At 37.5% G+C, this 23,328-nt stretch overlaps 2 protein-coding genes across 2 annotated transcripts; both read right to left on the bottom strand.

Moving 5' to 3' along the window:
* Window positions 1–4,796, bottom strand: LOC115970997. Its single transcript, XM_031090661.1, has 2 exons — window positions 3,359–4,796; window positions 1–82 (listed from the first exon to the last, which is right to left on the bottom strand). The coding sequence occupies exon 1, from the start codon at window positions 4,502–4,504 to the stop codon at window positions 3,644–3,646; it is 861 nt and encodes a 286-aa protein (XP_030946521.1). The 5' UTR covers window positions 4,505–4,796; the 3' UTR covers window positions 1–82; window positions 3,359–3,643.
* Window positions 4,797–7,581: 2,785 nt separating this feature from the next.
* Window positions 7,582–22,119, bottom strand: LOC115971705 (transcription initiation factor TFIID subunit 10-like). Its single transcript, XM_031091720.1, has 6 exons — window positions 21,915–22,119; window positions 21,713–21,777; window positions 20,212–20,274; window positions 19,601–19,658; window positions 19,469–19,519; window positions 7,582–7,882 (listed from the first exon to the last, which is right to left on the bottom strand). Exons 1-6 carry the CDS (start codon window positions 22,008–22,010, stop codon window positions 7,802–7,804), a joined length of 414 nt encoding a protein of 137 aa, XP_030947580.1. The 5' UTR covers window positions 22,011–22,119; the 3' UTR covers window positions 7,582–7,801.
* Between the last annotated feature and the right edge of the window lie 1,209 nt (window positions 22,120–23,328).

Genomic DNA, 23,328 nt, shown 5'->3' with positions numbered 1-23,328 from the left:
CCAGTTTTGATGAGGGATTCTCTGTACGGTCTACTTCACTGTTGGTCTGATTTCTTGTATTTGATTGAAAGCTATTTGATACCTGCACACGAGAGATTGAGCTATTAGAATAACTTCAATGGGGTTAGGAGATATACCTTGATGCAGAACCATATTTCTGTGGTTCCAAATTGACCAAAGGGTGGTGAAAATGGTTTGCAAAAAACACATTCTATCCTGTTCCAAATCTGAACTGGACACAATACATCGACTAAGCCACTGTTCAACTAAGATACATTCCATATCAGAGGTTCTCAAACCAGGATTTGATCCATGCCAGATTGCTCTTGCACAGTTACATTCCAAAAATAGATGAACAGCAGATTCTTCTAAATCGTTATACATTACACAAGTTCCTGCCACGGGGATGCCTCTTTCCTTTAGCTTATCAAAAGTAGGCAGGCAATTGTGCAGCAACTTCCAAATGAACATAAGAACCTTCAAAGGTAACTTCATCTTCCAGAAAAAACTCCAAATAGAAGACTTTAGGATTGAAGAATTCTGAAGGGCAGTGTTCTGTTCTTTGTAAATCAGATGGCATGCTTGACTAACATTATATACACCTGATGACCAGTATTTCCAAACCAACTTGTCACTGTTGCCTTGGGATTTAGGAAGAGGAATCTGGAGAATCTCTTTGGCTTGTGAAGGTGGGTAGATTTTCCTGATTAGCTCACATTTCCAAGACCTAGATTGATTATCAACTAAGTCTGCTACTGTACCATTAAGCAAACCATAGTCCCTAAGAACATGGTTTGAGCATTGAAACCAATCTGGGTGGGAGAGTGGTATTTGGTTTCCATTTACAATCAGCCATCGACCATGATGAAGGGAAGAACATTGAGCCTTAGTGATATTCCTCCATACCCAAGAGTGGTGAGGTTTAGGTTGGTATTCTCTTAAGGAGCAACCAGGGAAGTATTTTTTCTTGAAGGTCCTAGTTAGAAGAGAGTTGGGGTTATCTTGTATTCTCCAAAACTGTTTTGCTATCATTACTTGGTTGAACAGATTAAAGTTTTTGAACCCTAAGCCACCCGACCTCTTTGGTTTGCAGAGTGTACCCCAATTTATCAAGTGAAGCTTTATTGTACGAGGTTCATGTCCCCACCAAAACGACTTAACAATGGTATCCAATTTCTTGCACACAGAATCAAGAACTTTAAAACAAGAAAAAGTATAAAGGGGTAGAGACTGTAAAACAGAAGAAATTAAGGTTGCTCTCCCAGCTTGGGACAAAAGTCTAGCCTTCCACCCCTTAAGCTTATTTTGGACTTTGTCAACAAGGTCCTGGAGGTCACACACTCTTCTACCTCTAAGCTTAAAATTAATGCCAAGGTACCTACTGGGTTGCTGAACAATATTGACCTGAAGAGAATTAGCAATGGTATCTTGTTCATTTTGTGGAATATTAGGTGAACAGTAAAGGTCAGACTTAGCAAAATTGATACTTTCTCCCGAGAGAGAACAATACCACATAATAATCCTTTTAAGATTATTAAGGGATGAACAATCATTTTGGAAGAAGAACAAGGAGTCATCTGCAAAAAGAAGGTGAGTGAAAGAAACCCCTGCCTTCCAATTGCAATACCTTTGATTTGTTTCCTATTTTCAGCTTGAATTAAGGCAATGGAGAGTACATTGGCACAAAGAAGAAAGAGGTAGGGAGAAATGGGATCACCTTGTCTTAAGCTCCTATTTGGTTGGAAAGATTGAGTTGGGCTGCCATTAACAAGTAAGGTATATTTTACTGTGGTGACACATTCCATCATCCAATTGACCCAAATGGGGCTAAAGTTCATGGTTAGCATGACAGCTTGAAGAAAAGTCCAACCGACTCTATCATAAGCTTTATTCATATCAATTTTCAAGGCTCCAAACCCTTTTTTCCTTTCTTTTTTCTTTTTTAAGGTATCAAAGATTTCATGAGCAAGAAGGATGTTATCAGTGATACTTCTACCTTGGATAAAAGCATTTTGGAAAGGTGAGATGAGTTTATCCATGAGAGGTTTAAGCCTATTCACAAGGATTTTAGAGATGATTTTATAAGTGACATTACAGAGACTAATAGGCCTGAAATGAGTAACCTCTTTAGGGTTGTTCATTTTGGGTAAAAGGGTGATGTAAGTGTGGTTTAGAGATTTAAGAAGGGATCCAGAATGAAAGAAAGCCTTGACAGAAAGAAGGATATCCTGTTTCACAATATCCCAAAATTCCTGGAAGAAAAAAGCAGGAATTCCATCAGGACAGGGGGCTTTATGGGGTCCCGTTTGAAAAACAGCCCTTTCAATTTCTTCATCTGTTATAGGCATGTCAAGAAGTTGTTGCTGATGAGGATCAATCTGAGGAATAGGAAGGGATTGAAGTTCCTCAGAAATTTCTTAAAGAGACCTTGATTCAATTTCAGTAAACTGATCCTTAAAGTGAGTAACTAAGGTGTTCTCAATAACCTCTAAATCCTCAGTGAATTCCCCATTCTCAATCTTAAGATGTAGAATTTTGTTTCTAGCCCTTCTTTGCTTCACTAGAGTTTTAAAATACTTGGTATTACGCTCACCTTTAAGAATCCAATCATTTCTAGCTTTTTGGGCCCACATGATCTCTTCCCTAATCATTAACATCTCAATCTCTTCTCTAAGTTGTCTTTCCTTCCTAACATCAGCTATGGTTTGAATGTTGTCTTGCATTTCCTGCAGGTTCTGTTGTTTTTCTTTTATCTCTTTGTCAATTTTTCCGAAGATTGTTCTATTTCATTCTATGGCCCTCTTCCTGACATTGTTTAACTTGTGTTAGAGCTTAAAGGCCCTAGACCCCTTAATCTGGACTTCCCATGCCTTTTGAATCATATCCTTACATGTACTGTATGTCAACCACATCCTCTCAAATCTAAAAGGCCTTCTTCTAAAAGCCTGCTGCATTTCAAAATCTAACAATATAGACCCATGATCTGATCTTAGGATAGGGTGATTACATAAAGCATAATGAGGGTATGTGTTAATCCATTCCACAGAAGCAAAGGCTCTATCTAGTTTTTCCATCACAAAAGCCTCATCCTCCCTTCTGTTCATCCATGTAAACCTTTGGCCTTTAGCCTCCAGCTCACGTAATTCCAAATCATTTAAAGTATTAAAGAAGGAATCTGCTCCTGCAATACTTCTAGTATTAAAGGAGAATTTATCCTCATGACACAGGACTTAGTTAAAATCCCCAATACAAAGCCAAATTGGTTTTGCAATGGGTTTCATTTGTTTCAGTTCTAACCAAAAAGCTTCTCTTTTTGTGTGAGGTTGGCCATAAATAAAAGTTATGGAGAGAGGAGTACCTTTATGGTCAAGGAGATCAACATGAATTAGGTGCTTGGAGCCATATTGGAGGTGGAGATTCACATTTTGCTGCCAACCAAGAAGTAGACCACCACTCAGACCTTCCCTCAGAAATTCCCAACCATTCAAAAATCCACATTTTTCCAAAATTTCTCTGCCTTTGTCCTGAACTAACTTTGTCTCCATTAGAAAGATAATATCTGGTTTGTGCTCCTAGGCCTTTTTTTGGCATTGTAGAACTGTAAGGGTGTTGCCCAGCCCCCTACAGTTCCAGCTGAGAATCCTCATGGCTGATTGGGAAGCTGTTGAAGGCCAACTTCCCAAAGCCCTGAAACTGATTTAGCATGAAAGATAGGAGTGCAATTTTCTGTGGAAATTTCTGGGGTTATCAAAGTTTGTACTTGAAGAACCTCCTCATCAAACATAGCACAACATAACTTCTGTTTTATATTCCTGCCAAACTTTCCAATCTCTTTTCTGATCCTTTTCCTAGAACTGATTCTGATGGTGTCAATTCCAGTGGTTGAATCCCACACCTCATTGCAACTAAGGTAAGTGTTCTGTGAAGATGACGGCATTGAACTTGTGATAGATGGGGGCCCTGGTCCCAAATTAAGAAGTTCAAATGGGCTTAATTCTCCCACTGTGACCTCATTAGTATTGGGCTGATTTTCAAAGGATGGGCTTGCATGCATGTTTTGTTGAGGCTGTGTGGACTCAGGACCCTGTTCAACACTGAGATAGGCCTCTCTAGCAAATGGATCAATTAAACTTGGCCCATGACTTGAGCCTCCTAGTTTAAATCTAAATCTCCCGCGATCAACTCTCTGAACCAAAGACTCAATGAAGGAATCAGGGGACTCTGGAATGCACCCTTTTGCCCATCCTTGATCTTGCCTAGCTTCTGGTCTTTCTTTATTCAATTGATCTAAATTAAACATCACAACAGTAGTATCACTCTCAATGTCAGAGGCTTTAAACTGTGGATGGCAACTTTGACCATTTGTTATAAATGGACCAAATCCTTCAATCCAGGTCCATTTGAGATTTGAATCATTAGGTGGTAACCATGTAGGTCTCATTGAGAATCTGGCATTGCCAAAGCAGTTGAGATTAGAAGTATCATTGTTACTTCTAAGTTCCATGTTAGGGAGGCTTACAGGTTCCCTGTTGACAGAGGTGGGGGTACTTGAAATGGGAGAATTAATAGGGGTTGGAGGGTTTATCTGAACTTTGGTAAGGTCGTTCAAACTTGCACCTTCCTGTTGGTTAAGGAGTGGGTTGGATCCTTCAGCAAAATGATTTATGTGGTTGATATTGAGGAGGTTGATAGCAGAGTGAAGGGAAGAATCATTGAGGTAATTCTGGTTTAAAGAAGAGGGGTAAGAAGATGTGGGATTAGAAAAGCTGTGAGGAGGTTGGAAATTGGATGTTGGGTTTGTTGCATGTGAGGAGGTTGAAAATTGCACTGTATATATATATATATATATAGGTTTTCAAAACACCAAGACCAAAAGCTAAACCAAACAAGCCCTAACACCAATTTTTTTTATAAACACCCTAACACCAATCTTGAGGGATTAACATGGCTCAATTTTATTTCAAAGTCCAAAATAATGAAAGTTGGGCAATCAGAACCCTTTTGTAGGATTTTGATTAAACATTACGTTGTGAAAATCTGTTAAGGGTTGTAAATTAGGTTACTCAAAACCCATCCTACCATGAATGCTTGATGTATTTGACTTTGAAATGAAGTAGATTGTATGTAACGACTCAAGGAAAAGCACTAGCCACATTTGTGCTATACCTCAAAAGGACTAGTCACAATTGAGGCTCCTTGTAGTTGTTAATAAAGCTCAGATCTACCCAATAAATACCCGATGTGGGACTCATTACACACCCACATACATCATACAATCAATCAAATTGGGGTATCACAATCTCCCCCACTTAAATTCCTAACGTCCTCATTAGGGCTCACTTTGTGGGGAAGTGTCTCTGAGCCCACACGGGATTATCGGGCTAGCTCTGATACCATATATAACGATCCAAGGAAAAGCGCTAGCCACATCTGCGCTATACCTCAAAAGGACTAGTCACAATTAAGGCTCCTTGTAGTTGTTAATAAAGCCCAGATCTACCCAGTAAATACCCGATGTAAGACTCATCACACACCCACACACACATTACACAATCAATCAAATTGGGGTATCACATTGTATTTGGTTCTTGTTGCCAATGAGATGATACTTTGTACTTGCTGAGTTCATAGGGGTGTTTGAGTCCTCATAAGAAGCAATGACCTCTACTTCCTATTGCAATACTGGATTTTCTTTTGCTTGAGCAATTCTTCAGCGATGATTTGCACTAGTGTGTAAAGACAATTCATAGGTGTTTTGCCCCATTTTTTTTTTTTCATTTAACTATTTTAGCAATTAAATCATACAAAATCAACCCATGCATTAATAAGGAAACATCTTATTCTTAATATGTCAAATCTAATTTATTATGAAAAAGTTAAAAGAAAAAATTATGAGTTTACTTAATTATTATTCTCTAACCTAATCAGAGTCATACATGACAACCATTCATTAAAAGTATTAAAGAAATCAAATCAAACAATCAAAGCATGGATTCGACCTTTTCTAGGTCAGGCTGCATATGCATAGGGAATGCTTTGTATGCTAGTTTTACAGAGACAATTTCAAAATTCCTTTACATTCATTCCAATTCACATTTCATGTTTAACTTATTCGTTTGATTCATTATTTAAAACAAAGTAAGACACGACATATCAAAATTAAATAAATCAAATCCAATATTCCTAATTAATTAGCAAACAAATAAAAAAAATCAGCTCATGCATTAGTAAGAAAACATCTTATTCTAAATATGTTAAATCTAATTTATTATGTCAAAGTCAAAGAGAAAACTATGGCAATTAATTATTATTTTCTAACTTAATCAGAGTCAAACATGAAAAGTATCAAAGAAATCAAATCAAAAAAATTGAAAACGTAGATTTTGCTTTTCCTGAGTCAAGCTGTGCACGCGTGCGCATGGAGAAAGTTGCGTACACAGGTTTTTGGGTATGCATACATACCTTTAAGGCTTTAACCATGCGTGCACATTTGGGGACAGACAATTTCAAAATTCCTATACATTCATTCCAATTCACATATCCTTTAACCTATTCTTTTGACTCTTTATGCTATCGTTGGATTGTCACCCTCTTGATATCGATCATTTCTTGAAGGTTCGGGCTACTGTTGTTTTTCAATTCTTAAGCAAGTCACTTTGATGTTGGTAAGAGCATCCATACAGCCTTCTTTTGTAGTCTTGAGCTTGTCCCATGTGTATGAGTCATGCATAAGGTTCGGGCTGTTGTTTTTTAATTCTTTAGCAAGTCACTTTGATGTTGGTATGAGCTGGGGAATAGCCTTCATTTGTAGTCTTGAGCTTGTCCCAGATGGATAATGGGCCAACCCTTTTTTTAAATGAGGCTTGGAACCCAATGGTTGGTATGAGATGCACTACAGGTTGGGTGAGAGTGATTATCACCCATAAGGTTTTGGCCCTTCATCCCTAAATAATACTTTTCATTAAAATTAAAAAGTGAAACAAAATAACAAAGAAAGGAAACACTGAGGCTTGTTTGCTACTGTTGTTTAAACAACAATTTTTAGTATTTAAACAATATTACACATATTTTTACATATTTTTTGACTCACACATATTTCCAAAAAAATACAAATGTTACTGTAAACATCTTACCAAACGGGCCCTAACTATCTTGGCCCTAACTATCTTGCTCCCAACTCCCCAAACAAAAATCAAGGATGGCAGAGATGGGGGATGTTCCCCCTTACGGTTACACAAAAGAGCCCACTTTATGACTTAAAAATATTGTGAGCAACAAAATTAGCTTCCTTATAGAGGGTTGGTTGGGGTTAGGGTTTAGGAGAGGAAGAGAGAGGTCCACTTTTTGTTAATTAATAATATATATTTTATTTAAAACATAACTAAAATAATTTAGTACACAAGGGATGTTATTACTATATCAGCAATTTGACATACGACATTAATTCTGTTAACTTGAATTTGGACAGGGATCAATTTGCCCAAAAAATAATTGTGAAGGACTGTATTGCAGAATTCAAGTAATTATAGAACCAAAAGACTTTGTCCCAATAGAATAAATGAAAGACGGAAAAAAATTATAAAGACAAAGGGGAGGATTTCTAGTTAACATAACTATAAAATTAACACACTTTTTCACAATATAATGCATGAATGAAAAATAGCAGGTACTGGATATTAAACATATCTCCATTGGCTAACATAATGATAAAGATACAGTGAACCTCAGCTTTTCGCAGTATTTTTGAAACCCCTAAATAGGGTAGTATATTTAAACTTCTGGCATAGATCCAATCCAATACTCACTCATCTCTTGAAGCAGGATCCATACCAATTGAAGGGCTATCAGCAAAATACTCTTGGTGCTTCACATTCACGCCATGCTGCTTATTAACAACAACTAAGGGATTAATTACGAAAAAAAGGTAACCAATGGATCAGTTTCTGATTATGATGATGACTAAGATGCTGAAAATAATAGCAAAACCAGTATGCACTTTAAAATCAAAGGAAAGAACTATAGAACATCTAAATCAGCGACAATGGCATCTAAAACAATTCTAAACACCAACAAAGTGACATAACTGGCATTCAATTATTTCTAGTGTCACCTTTAAATAAATGGATCCAAAGCTATTGAAAAATTATATTCCATTTGCCCTAAAATAACTGGAAAAAAAAAATGCTTCTATTCATATCGGAGTATATAACATAATGATCTTATGTTTGTGTATCTAATGTGGGTTAGGCTACCATGGGTGTTTACCCACAACACTGCCCCAATAAAATGTGTCCATTGTCATATAAAATCTGTCAGCTGACAGTAGTATAGGTTCTAAGAAAAATAAAATGTTTTACTGAATGCATGGTTACTGAGAAATGACAGGATATGATAGTGAATCAACAAGGTGAAGCATTATATTGGTCACAGAACAGTTCCATAGGATATAGTTTACAAAAGAATAGATGGACCCATGTCAGACCTTGCTGTAATGGCAAATATTCTCTTTACCCAATCAAAGAGTCACAAGTTTGAGTCCGAAAATCAACCTCTCCAAAGTTGAGAGTCAGTCTACTTACCAATCGCCTCTCTCAAAACCCCAAAATCAGGAAACTTGTTCAATACTTCCTTTTTATAGATGGACGCATGTAATGTCTCATCAAAGTCTATATCAAATGGTTACTTTAATTTACTGTGTATACACAGTTTTACGAGAAAAACTCTACTTTGCCTGAAACATAACCAAAAAAAATACCTATCCTCCCCACGAAAAATCTATGGCGAGCTGCTAAGAGTCTTTTTCCCTTCAATTGTTCCTACCTCCAAACTGCCTCTCATCCATGAGTGAATTTGATGTGGGAAGCTCAAAAACAGTTTTATTTAAGAAGTCAATTGTAATTTTTTTTTTCTATTAGCCTGTTTGAATTTATTTAGGTCTTATTGATGCAGCGTGGGCGTGTAGAAGCAGAATCTGTAACACACAATTACTACAACTCTTCCACAAAACCTAAGTTCTATAAGAACACTAGGCTAGTAGGCAAAATAATAGAGAAAACCTCTCTAGCAAACTTTTATTGATAAACGCACAATAATAATAATCAACCTCTCTATAAAGAGTATTTATAGTTATAGAATTTCTCCTACTCCTTTTAGGAAAAGAAATAATAAACCTATTTCTACTTGAGAAAGGAAAAACAATGTAATTAGGAAAAGAAAAAACAATTAAAATCCTAATTCAACTAGAAAAAGGATTTTAATTGAACTTGTAAATGCAAATAAATCCTAATTCCACCAGGAAAGAAAAAACAACATAAAATATTAAAATATTTTATTCTTCCTTAACCAATCTGCATCACTTATTAGTTAATAACATTAATAGCATTTTTATTTAATTTTCTAGTGTCAATTGTATTTTTTGTAATTCAATAATTGAGATTTCCTAAGTAAATTAGAATTAGGGTAAATTATAGTAGTGTTTAATTTGCTAGATTAATAAAATTTCCGCTAAAGCTTTTTCAATGGTTTGATATTGATTCCTATCAACTCTAGGTTTTGATTCCTAAGTTTGTTTCCTCACTTGGTGTTGATTCCAAGCTAATTCCAAGCGAACTTAGGTATTGATTTCTTGGATATTTTATTTTTATGTTCTTCAATTTTGATGTGGCATTAATTTTGATTTGTGCCATGTCAAATTTTGGTATCATGACCAAAATCAATCCATCAACCACGCCTCTCCGAAACCAATAGCTCCACAATCTGTAAATGGGCATTAGATGTTTGTGACTGACAATCAACCCAGGAATGGTTGATGAATTGATGGACATCAACAGTGATGGAAGTTTTAGGGACGTTGCAACGAACTTGTGGGTTTCTATCGCGATTTGGCAATGATGTATTGGGATTTGCAAAAATTGAGCCCAACTGATAGGGAACACAAGCTGATTTGAGGAACAAGGGCAGACCTTGAAGAAGAAGTTTAGAGTTCCTAGACCTAAGTGCCAGACAGCACAGAGGCCTAGGATTGACAATCCTTGCTCAGTTCTCTCTGTTTTTAAGTGGTGGTTCTCTATCACTTCCATGCACATGATTTAGGCTTGGGATGACAATTTTTTTTTTTTTTTTTTTTGATCGGTAGGCTTGGGATGACAATTAAGATCTCAGATTGTAGAGATTCCAGGAGTACACATGGTTAGCTTGAGTTGGTTAGTTGTTAGTAAAAAAGGATAGAGTAGGTAGTTACAATTCCTAGCATGCTAATCACATTTATCACATGTTAATAAATGATCATAGGGAATAATAGAACCAATAAGATGAGGTAACGTGGGCCAATAGGATTAGCTCTATGGTTCTATAAATGATCAAATTGCAATCACACTTCCAATTCATTGAATGAAATTACCAATTTGTTGCTTAAACTTATTTGCCTTGCATTGGAGGAAGAGACTCCCTTAGAGGCCTCCTCAATAGGAGAAAGTGGCTCTCTCAAAGAAATCACAACACATTCAATGTCTCTTTTTTTTTTTGATAGGTAATAACAAATTTATTGATAATAGAAGTACAATGGATTTACGATAGTAAACTCACTGCACTGAAAAAAATACAAACCAATCAAAAAGAAAGACTAGCAGAATTGAGAAAATCAAACAAAGAATGACAATGCGTAAACCCCAAAATACGAGACCACTCAAACAAAGTCCTAAGCAGCAAAGATTTCACACAATCTACAGGTCTCTCAATATCCTCAAAAGTTCGGGCATTGCGCTGCTTCCAAATTAACCACATAAGACACGCTGGAACCATATTCCACACATTTGAAATGTGACTCCCTAACCAATTCCACCATGCAGAGAGAAGAGAAACAACGTTCTTCGGCATCACCCACTGAACCCCAAACAAACAAAGGACTTCACTCCACAAGGTATGAGCATACTTACAATGGATCAATAAGCGATCCACAGTTTCCTCTTCACATCGACAAAGGCAGCACCAATTAACAAGAGGTAAATGCTTCTTAACAAGGTTGTCTATAGTAAGAATCCCACCCCTAGCAGCTGTCCATAAAAAGAAAGCCACCCTTTTAGGGACCTTAACACACCATATGCTCTTCCAAGGAAAAGACACCAACGGGGCTGCTAGCAATGAGAAATAGAAAGAGCGCACATCAAAAACACCACTACGATTCAATTGCCATATCATGGTGTCATCACCCCCTCTAGGTAGCTTGGATGAGATATGCGCAAAAAAATCATAAAAGATCCCTGTCTCCCAATCCTGAAAAGCACGACGGAAGCGTAAGTTCCAGCTTCTACCACCCCCATCCGGTGCATAGTCAACCATATCAGAAATCATAGCTGACTTATCCATAGCAATAGCAAACATAGCTGGATATAAATCCTTCAGGGCAGTAGGGCTACTCCAAGGGTCATACCAAAATCTGATACGAAAACCCTCACCCGCTGCATACAACACATGACCAAAAAAGCTCTCAACCCCCTTCCTAATGTTCTTCCACATACCACATCCATGCGTCCCTCTAACAACTCTAGTACACCATCCCCCACTGGCCTCCCCATATTTGGAAGCTATAACTTGCCTCCATAAATGTGTGACCTCATTCCCAAATCGCCATAGCCACTTCCCAAGCAAAGCTTGGTTAAATAGCCCAATCTTCCGAATCCCCAAGCCACCTACCTCCACGGGCCACACAACTTTCGCCCAAGCAACAAGTGAGAATTTAAAAACATCATTAGATCTCCCCCAAAGGAAATTCCTCTGAATCCTCTCTAATCTGTCCGCCACATGTTGTGGAATAGTGAACAAAGATAAATAGTATGTAGGAAGACTTGATAGGGTACTCTTCAATAAAGTAAGTCTACCCCCTTTTGACAAATATAACTGCTTCCAACCTGCAAGCCTTTTTTCCATCCGTTCAATGATAGGGTTCCATATTGAGGAATCCGTATAATGTGCCCCCAAAGGCATACCCAACTAAGACATGGGTAAACAGCCTATCTTACAACATAAAATACGAGCTAAGGCATCCAAATTCCCAACCTCACCAACCGGCACAATCTCACTCTTGCCAACATTTACTTTCAGTCCTGTGATAGCTTCAAAGAAAATTAGAACCATACGAATATGTAATAATTGTTCCTCGGATGCATCACAAAAGAGAATAGTATCATCAGCAAACAAAAGGTGAGAGATTTGCAAACCCCCACTTGCATTGGGACTTGCTTGGAAACCACTGAGAAGCCTCCATCTTCTGTCCTTTTCAACAATCTACTCAACACCTCCATTACCAATAAGAATAGGAGTGGAGATAAAGGATCCCCTTGGCGAAGACCACGAGAACTGCCAAAGAAACCAGCTGGAGACCCATTAACAAGCACTGAAAAACGGGCAGTAGAAATACACATCTTCATCCATCTCCCCCACTTCTCCCCAAAACCCATCCTCTCCATAAGGTAAAATAAGGCACTCCAACTCACATGATCATAAGCCTTCTCAATATCCAATTTAATAATCACACCCGGAACACCACTCTTTAATCTACTATCCAAGCATTCATTTGCGATTAGAACAGAGTCAAGAATCTGTCTTCCCCTAACAAAAGAATTTTGGGAATTAGAAATAAGTTTATCCAAAACACAACGAAGTCTATGTGCCAAGACCTTAGAAAGTAGCTTGTACAAACTACCCACAAGGCTGATAGGGCAAAAATCTCTAATATTGACTGCACTAAGCTTCTTGGGTATCAAACACAAAAATGTGGCATTGAGAGATTTTTCAAAGATACATTCTTTGTGGAAGTCTGCAAAAAAAGCCAAGATCTCCTTCTCAAGAACACACCAGCATTTTTGGAAGAAAGCCATAGTAAAGCCATCTGGACTAGGGGCCTTATCACCCTTAGCCTCCCGAAGGGCTGCAATGATCTCCTCCTTCTCAAACTCCCTTTCTAAAGTAACCCTATCAGTTTCATCCAGATTTGCAAACTCTAAACCATCAATAGTGGGCCGCCAAGATTCGGTCTCCTGGTACAAGGACTTGTAAAAACCCACCACTTGATCCTGAATGGCAGACTCATCCTCATACAAAATGCCCTCAACCTCCACAGCCCTCATAGCATTTGTACGTCTATGAGAATTAGCAAGCCTATGAAAAAACCCAGTATTATTATCCCCTTCTTTTAAGTACAAAGCCTTCGATTTCTGCCTCCAAGAAATCTCCTCCAAAGAAGCTAAATACTCAATTTCAGCCTTTATCTCAAGTCTTCTTGCACTATCTGCCGATGACAAAGATTGCATCCCTTCTCTCAAGTCTAAGTCCAAAAGCTCAACCAGCAAGCATTTTTTCCTAAAAGACACATCCCCAAAAACATGTTTGTTCCAATGCTTCAGGTCTCCCTTAAGAGCCTTCAATTTGCAAGCTAGAACATAACTAGGAGACCCCACAAAATGGTAACCGTTCCACCAACCTCGCACAAGATCCACAAATCCCTCCACCTTAAGCCACATATTCTCAAATTTGAAAGAAGTCTTTCCCCTCGACATTCCACCTGCCTCCACTAGAAGAGGACAATGGTCCGAAATCACTCGAGGAAGAGGCCTTTGAGTCACATCCAAAAAATGATCCTCCCAATCAGCGGTTACCAGCACTCTATCAATTCTAGACATAGAAGGGTTCTCTGAGTCACGGAACCATGTATACTCACCCCCCACCAAAGGTATATCAACCAAAAAATTCCTCTCAATAAAGTTCGAGAATTTGAACATGGCTGGACTAAAAGAAGTGCAACCAAGACGCTCTGCTGGGTATCTGATGATATTAAAATCACCAAGAACACACCAAGCTGCACTCCACCTCCCTCTCACACTATCAAGTTCAGACCACAAACAATCCCTAAGACCATCAGCATTCGGACCATACACCCCTGTACATATCCAATCAAAACCATCTACCACACCCTTAAACAAAATAGAAACAGAAAAGCACCCAACCAGAACATCCATTTTTTTAAATACCCTCGTGTCCCAAGCCAAAATAACTCCCCCTGCGGTATGAGTGGCATCCAAAGCTACCCAATCAACAAAAGGACTACTCCAAAGACTTTTCACAACAGCAGAATTGACAGAATCCAATTTAGTTTCTTGGAAACACACTACATCACACTTCCACTCCTTGAGTAAATTCTTCACCGTATCCCTCTTTTGAGGATTGTTTAATCCTCTCACATTCCAAGATAAGATTTTCAAATTCTTGGACAACTAACTGAACCCACCCTACAGAAATTCTCAATCCCTCTGGTTTGTCGACCAGATTGCCCCTCATAGTTGACGGAAGAGACTAAATTCCTCAATTCCCTCATACCTTTTTTAGTTGAAGAGGTATTGCGGCGAAGACTACTGGTTGTAGCTTGCTTTTCCCACACTTTCTCAAGCTTTTGAAAAAAATCAATGCACTGATGCTCACATGAATCAATAGGAAATCCCACATATTTACCAAAGCCTTTAATCTTCCTCTTCACCCACACTGAAGGTTCCAGATCCTCCCCCACAAGAAAATCATCCAGTGCAGCCTCTGATACTAAATCCAAACCCCCATGAGGATCCCACTTAGCCAGAGGTACACAATCCAAAGCATTATCACTCTCCTCATCCTTAACTGACCCCTTGGGGTTAACCCAATCCAACAACAAAATTTCATCATCCTTAGAATCAAAACCCAGCTCAGATAGAGGAGAGAAACAATTTTTACCCAGCAGCTTGTGGTGGCGGATCATATCGGAGAGTTCAACAACCGAAAGAGACGCGGAAGCATCGGACTCAGCGTTGACAGACTGCCCATCGGAGTTTAGAACAGCACCGGAGTTTGGGAAGTTGTCCGCTGCACTACCGGTGACAATCACGGTGTCACCCAAACAACCCACCTCAGCCCCGCTTGATTTATGGCCCACCGGAAGACCACCAACAGCCCCAACCTCATCACCGTACCCATCAGACCTTGGAAATACTCCACCCAACTCGCCGGAACCCGGAAACACCATCAGAAACTTCTCGGCTGAGCCATGGGGGTCCGATCCTTCACTACACTGGGGTCCCGCCAAACTATTGCAGTTCGAAACCTCCTCCACACACCCATCGGCCCTTGGGAGGTCCCCACCCAGCTCGTCGTTGATCGGTGACAGCTCCGGAACCTTCTCAGCTTGTGAGCCTAAACCTTCACCCACCTCCCACAAACTTCTTTCAGTCAACCTTTCCAGATTTTTAATAAACTCATTTTGGGCTTTAGTTGGTTTGGCCCGCTGAGCTTGATCACATGTTATTGGGCCTAACTTAGCACATGTTGGTTTGACAAAAGTACTCCAACGTACCTTACGTTGTGTATTCCCATCAAAGGCAGCAGTTATTTTTAAAGAAAAGTGGGTCTGGGTCCATCTGCCAGAAGGGCCACGTAAGGGGCAACTATTTATGGAAAGCTTATTTGAATTTTGAAGGAAATCAAATCCCCCAAAACTCTCCTTCTGATTTAACTTCCTAGGAATATTTGGAAACTGATTCTCCAGGCATAACTTCCTTCCTGATTTCACGTCGCCATTAAGATTTTCCCAAATTTGATTCCTTGAGTTTCCGGTGGATTTTTCTAGCCCACCACCGCCAGTGACCACCTCCGTTCCCAGCCTAGATGCTGATTTTCCCAAGAAGAATTCACGTAGCTTCATTTCAAAGAAAGCCCAACCTCCCTTATTCCTCCCTTCCGGGACACACAAACAACCACGTCTTGCCCCATTATGATACTCAGAGATTTCCACAAAAAGACCACTCTTATTTGACCTACTAGAAAACTCCAAGAGTTTATACTGCTCATGAAACCGTTTAAAAAAGTGTTTCTTGCTAAAGTCCCAACGGCGCAGCTCTACTAGACAAGCAATGGTCCAATCCAACCCCGTTCTACCAACCCGGATTGAGCCACGATACCTACCCCTATTTTCAGTAATGGCATAAGCATCCATACGACCCCCATCAAAAGCCAAGAGAAATGACTTTGAATCAATACGAAAAGAAAAAGAGTGCTTCACCTCTGGTACCCCTGGTTTGGCTGAAAAAGGCTTGGGAGTGGGTTTAGGCAGGTGCTGTGAAGGCTTGGGATTTAGGGGTAAGGAGGTCTGGGTTTGGGGAGGAATAAACTGACCAAATTGAATTGGCCAAAAGAAGGGTTGTGTGAGTGGGCAAGGATAAGGGGGAAGGAAATGTTGTGGAGTAGGAAAAAAGTTTTGGCCAGCAAGGGGTAGAATTGGAGGCTGGGTTGGCAGGGAAGAAGGGAGAGATGGTAGTGGTTGTGGGAGCATTTTGGTCATACAATGTCTCAACTCATACATTCATTCAAACCAAGTCAACCATCAATCTTCTGCTTTCCATTCCAAAATGCCATTGCATTACCATCAATCCCTAAGTCATTTTCCTTCAAGACCCCATCCCAAATCACATCCACACTTTCTGCCCTATCCTTGGCTGACCCTCCCATGTTCTAAATCCCTCGTCCAAGTCCTCCAAACTGTCAACTACTCACATCCACACTTCCGCATTCAACCATAAACCAAACCCAAGATCCAAGAAACTCTAATCCCTCATTGTTCCCATTCAAGATTCTACTAGGATTTCTGAAAGAACACTCAAACCATAATTGTGTTCCTAACACCATTAATGTGAGGAAGACCCAAAATTGATGATGGTCGCTAGCGGTTGACAACTCAGCAATTGGGTGCTGTTTGGCTTGACAGCCACTTTAACTTTAGATTAATCAGCTACCTAAGCCTTAAAGGATCTTAGTTCACTCCATAATTGCCTCCTAATATCCCATTATTTGAACGTTTCACAAAGGAAGCATAAAAAGAATCACTATTAATTTCCACTACACAATGCATCACCTATTCAGGCTTCTGCAGCAAAGAAACATTTAGATATCTTTATCCCAGCATATTCAAATTCTTCCCAAATAAAGATTCTCATAATTATTTAGAAGACCCCATCCAGATACCATACGTTCCTTTATTTTCTTGACCCTCAAAGCACTCTCCATTACTGCATCTTAACCTGAGTCTCCACAAGGCACACCAATGCTATCTCATAGCCTTAACCTCCTTTTACTTCAAGGAGTCATTTAAACACTTATGTTCCAAATGATAACATTCATGCTTACTTATAAATAAATATATAAATAAATTGATAAAATTCATGCTAAAATAATGGGAGGTCATTTAAAACCAATCCCTCCACTTGAGGTCACACTCAAGCTAGTGACCAATTGATTACCTGTCTTGCTTCACATTCGATTTTTTTTTTTTTTTTTTCACTCCTTTGGCCAATGCATTTGTTATAAGCTATTGCAATGTATCAGTACCTATGAAAATATTCATTTGGACCATATCTATGGTTTTTTTCCATGTCATCAAATACCTTACTTTTACTTTTGATAAGTAACTGAAAATTTATATTCAAAAGAAAAAAAAAGAGAAACATCTGAACCTATGTAGGCTGGAAGTATACAGGGATTGCTAAAAATATTATTAAAAGTACAAAAATGACAAATCCAAAAAAAATTTTGATAAGTAACAAATCCAAAACTTTCATCATATTTTTAAAGCAACCATTTAATCATACATACCATGTAATAACAAAAAATTTTAACTCCAATGGGGATCACTCTGTCCCTTCGAACATGCAATTGTTGCATCCTCTCCAAATAGTAGACATATTGCATAAAGGAATACAATGGCGACAACAACAACAAAGTCTTAGTCCCAAATTTTTTGGGGTTGGCTATGGATCCTCAACAGATTAGTTAGGGTCATCCACATGAATTCTTTTCCTCCATTCTATTCTATCTGAAGTTATGCTCTCTATTACTTCCCTAATTGACATGTCCTTTTTCATTCCTTCTAATAATGTTATTTTCGGCCTTCCTCTTCCTCTCTCTCTATCTTTTTTCATTCCCACAACTTAGATCAACTCACTCTTTCTTACTAGTTCATTAATCGCTCTCCTCTGAACATGACCAAACCATCTCAAGAGACTTCCTCATCTTTTCATCAATAGGGACTACCCCTATCTTTAAGCGAATTTCCTCATTTTGAATCCTATCTTTCTGTGTATTTCCACTTATTCATCTTAACATTTTAATTTCAGCTACACTCATTTTATGGATATGTTACGTCTTAACAGCCCAACATTCGGTACCATAGAGCATCGTTGGCCATATAGCAATCTTATAAAATTAACCATTTAAATTAATAGGTATTTTACAGTCACACACTACTTGTGATGTGCTTCTTCACTTTATCCACCCTGCTCATTTAAGCTACACTCATTTTATGGATACATTATGTCTTAACAGCCCAACATTTGGTACCATAGAGCATAGTTGGCCATATAGCAATCTTATAAAATTTACCATTTAACTTAATAGGTATTTTACAGTCACACATTACTTGTGATGTGTTTCTCCACTTCATCTACCCTGCTCCTATCCTCTTAATATTGGAAGAATTTAGGAGATCAAAAGGAGTGAAGGATTTCAACTCCCAATCATGAAAGGATCAAATAAACATAATAGTCCAATGAACATCCCCATCATGGCAGAAGATGTAATCCGCTAGAAAGGCTTACACCGTGTGATTCATTAAGCACCCCTTCAAAGGCTCTTGGCATATTCAGATACAAATTTCTTAAAACACATATGATGATATGAACATGCCTTATACTTTAGTGGCCATTTGGCTGATCTAATCTTAATGGGCTTCCACAAGATGCCCAACAAAAAGGGACTCCCAAGAAAAAAGGCCGAAAGTATGAATTTGTTCTATCCTTAAAAGTACTCCTAGAATTCAGCTAATCTTTTACCCAAAATTCCTATTCAAGATTTCACACAATCCTATGACTTAGAAAGCAATCCTACAACAGTCCCACCAGAAAGTGAATTTTTATCCCATCCAAATTGTTTATTCTTTCAGATCATAAGATCATACAATCCTACGCTCAACTTTAAGTTTTTTCCCTCCTACTACTTTACATCTATTTATTTGAAATCCTATTCTCCATGGTCCTCTCTGTTCAAGTGTCTTATTTTCTTTTATAGTGTTATATCAAAAAAAAATACCAAATATGGATATTGCATTTTTTCACCTATAGTTGGTGTAAGACATACTAAATAATCGTTTTTTTTTTTATAAGTAAATGTTAACAGTCTAATGTCTACCAAATATATGCTGCTCAATTAACATATTTAAGCCAATATTTATCCCAGTAGTTGTATATATAAAATAATCATATAGCTGCATATTTGTGTATCTTTTCACAAATCTCCAAAGTTCGTGTTAAATTCAACTTGAAATTTAAAAAGTTAGCATCCAAAGTTACAATTAAGCTACATCAATCCAAAACACTTGTTATAAAAACACTTTAACACTTACCTCATGCAGTGCCCTTGAGAGGTCCTCCATCGTCAATACAAGGCGCTTATCCTGTTCCCAGAAAAGCCTTAGACTAGCCAGAAATAATCATGATATAAAAACAAATGTACAGAAAGAGTGAATGTGGAGCACCTTTTGCTGCTTATCCCTTTTGTCCCTAACTACAGTAGCCTGTCTTGCCTTGCATTGCCTATATTACATATCATGTGAAGTTAACAATTAATAACTAAGTAGAAAAGCAACTACTAAGGGGTGCAATTTTGAGTTGATAGTATAGAGGATGACCCATAAATACTCCTTGAAAAAATCTTAGAATCAATTGACAACAGGGTTGGATCCAAACTAACCCAAAAAATACACAGATTCAAAACCCAGGTACAATGCCTCTATGCCTAGGGCCCTAGACGAACCCATAAAAGGTCTAAGTTTGCACTTTGAAGTAGCTTGATTGAGGTATAAGAAGCCAAACGCACAGAAAATAACTGCTGAAAGCATCTAATGTAGCCCCACATCCCTACATGTCCAAAATAACTGGTTATATATATACATATATATGTCAAGTACAAAGACTTCACCAACTTCTACTCCCACCGCTACACCTCTCCTTCAAAACCTAAACATGCATTGCAGTTTAAATTCCTAGATCATAGAAAAGAATTGTATTTTATGTTTGCATGTGTATATTGATGTATTTGCATGTATACGTGTGTGTGATGAAATAGTATTAGTGTTAAGTAGCATACTGAAGAGCATCACTTGCAACCTCAGCTATAAACTTTTGCGTAGCAACGGCTACCAGCCTAGTTCTGCAAAAATGAAGCCAATAAAATTTAATTAGACAGGATTTAACAGGAAAAGTAAAATTCCAAGAGCATATAACATCAAATTTTTTTTTTTTTTTTTTTTTGGACCCACATCCTCCCCATCTATCCACTATTCTAGAAAGAGGAAGTGTCATTTGAGACAGAGATCATGAGATATAGAATATCTGATATCTTTTCTTTTCTTTTCTTTTTCCTCTTTTAAGAAGATTTAAACTTTTTTTTATCAATAATTTACTCTTGCACAGTGTGGGTCTCAATCCACAACCTCACCCTCCACCTCACTCTTACAAAGGGAGAATATGCCATTTGAGCTAGAGCCCATTCATGAAAGAAGACTTGAACTAAAGGCCTAGCTGAATCCAAACCCATCCAAGTTCTCAACCTAAGCTATGGCTCAAGGGCTTAAACATCCAATTTCATAAATAAATAAATAAAAACAAAACTTGATTATTATCTCTTAAAATATCCAGCTCAAGGGGAAATGTTTTAAACTCTGAATACATTGACAATAAACAATGAAAATAGTCAACCACATAACAAACATAAGCTTTTAACTATCAATTGATTGACGATTGTGAATAATAATAGACAAAATCATCAAGATATCCTAATTATTCTACAGAAATTTGAACCACTAACTTCAATCAAACACTTGTAGCTATATGATAGTGAGAAATAGGAGAAAAACAACTCAAAAGACTAGCACAAAAGGAAAAGAGCACAGGCATAAAGAGATTGTCCCTTCTGCGTAACATAATTTGCAGACCTTCATAAATTTCCCTTTGCTAAACTACATCCACTACAACTGTAAAAGAGGATCTGGCTTTCCCTGTGCTAACTAGACTACTTAGATTTTATGATCACGCAGACTCTCGGTGATCATATTAACCTTTGGCAGGACATCCCTACCACAAAAATAACTATGTGAACAAGAAGTTGACTGACACCTACATGATCTTCCTTTTTCTTATTAAATCTACCTCCCAACGACGACGTAAACTGGTTTTTTTAAGACAACAATGTGAAAGTCAACTAATACTCTACCATGCTTTCATTTGACTACAATCTTTTCTAAAGAAATAATAACAATCCGTTAGCAAAACATATGCATTTCCAAACAATGAACATGTGTGTGTGAAAATTTATATATAGTTTCTAAAGTGATAATCTCCAAAGGATAGCCTTTGCCACAAATAAGTTCCATAAAATTAAGAAAATAAATAAACCCATCAAATTTTGAATTAAGCACTGCAATACCCATTTTATAAATTCAAAAGAAAATCACCGACCACATATTATCAAATCCTAAAAAACAGAAAGAACAACATAAAATAAATTTCTTAAAATTTATTTTTATTTTCAGTTCATCGACACTATTTGAAAATGTAACATTAAAAGAAGATGAATAGAAAGTACCTACAGTCGAAGATCGGGAGATTGAAAGCCGGTCTTAGCTAAGAAATGCTCCACCAACTCATCTGGTATCTGAAAGTGAAATTCCATTCGGTAAAAAACAGTTCAAGTAATATCAATATGAAGCTGAAAACGGTTTAGATTGGGATTTTTTTCCCAGGAGAAAAGAGAAAGGGCAGTATTATTTTTTAAAATAAAAGGAGTGTTACAGTGGGAGTGTAATCCATTAAGGATGCGAGGAAATCTGAGAGCGCAGCGTCATCGTCGTGCCCACCATCGCTTGATTGTTGCTTATTATGGTTCATCCTCTCCCTCTCCCTCGCTGGAGCTGTGTTTGTGATTTGCGAATCGTTGAGTGGAATTATATATTCCTGATTTTGCCCTCCGTGGACTTTGTATTATACAAAGACTAAACGAGTGCCACAATTTTTTAAGCAACTTCTCTTAAAATAAAATAAATTTTTGTTCTATCAAAAATAAATAAATAAATAAATACTGAAAATTTTTGTCCCATAAAAAAATAAATAAATTTTTGCCGCAACTTTGCCAAAACTTGTCCACAACCAAATGACTAGTGTGTAAGTTATGGCGTTGCGGATCTATATACACTCACAATTTTTACTCCACCACTTACAACATGAGTAATTTGTAATTTTGTATCAAATATTATGGTCCTAGCATTTTTGTTGTATAAATTACATTCGCTTTAACCTTTGAGAGACCCACCTTGGGTGGTTTTATTTATTTTATTTTTCACAGAATTGATATTTGATTTTCAAGCACAAATTCGTTAAAAAACATCATTTCAAACTATTAAATCATGGAGTGTCATTTGAAACTTGATTTTTACAAATTCAAATTTTATGAAGAAAAAACCTAATTCAAGATGATTTTAAGTTTCTAGTTGTTTTTTTTAAGGAACTTGAGTCTAAAATATTTGAGTTCCAAATGAATTTAGATACCTAAATAGTTTTGAATAATGCTCTCTAGCAAAATTCTTCTTGAAAATCAAATAAATAGGAAAAAAAAAGGTCTAACTATAAGAGAAGTACTATACACCACCGCACCTTTTAGACAAGTTGGCACCTCCAATTCACAAAGTGTGCTTGGGATTAAGGGTTTGAGTAGATGGTTATAGCTAAGTCGATAGGAGGCACTTGACCACATAGCAACTAATAAATAATCTTCAAATTAATATAAGCAATTGACAATATTGTGTAAGTTGTAAGTAAATCCCAAACTAGTGGCATATGTCATAGGGATTAGGATCTGATGCAATAGTCGTAGCTATTGCACTATGCAATTCCTCTCACATCATTTTCACTTTTTCAAAATTATTAACTTTTTTTTTTTAACTCTCAACTTTTTTACTTTTTTAACTTCCTTGATCTAATGGTTAATATCAAAAATTAACTTTTTTTACTTTTAATTTGAACTGTTGAGAAGGTATTGTATGGTGCAATAGTCCTAGCTATTATGCCAAGCCTTAATCCTATGTCATAGACATGTGTCCCTGGTTTAAGAAGTCATTTAGCAATAGAATGGTCGCGTGATGTTTCATTCTTAATTTTCTATGAAACTTGTCATTAAGTCCTAGACACTACCTTGTGATTTTAAATCTCT

The sequence above is a fragment of the Quercus lobata genome, chromosome 12 (genome assembly GCF_001633185.2).
Source record: "Quercus lobata isolate SW786 chromosome 12, ValleyOak3.0 Primary Assembly, whole genome shotgun sequence".
Taxonomy (NCBI): domain Eukaryota; kingdom Viridiplantae; phylum Streptophyta; class Magnoliopsida; order Fagales; family Fagaceae; genus Quercus; species Quercus lobata.
Note: the sequence above shows the minus strand (reverse complement) of the source record. Positions and strands in the feature narration are given on the sequence as shown.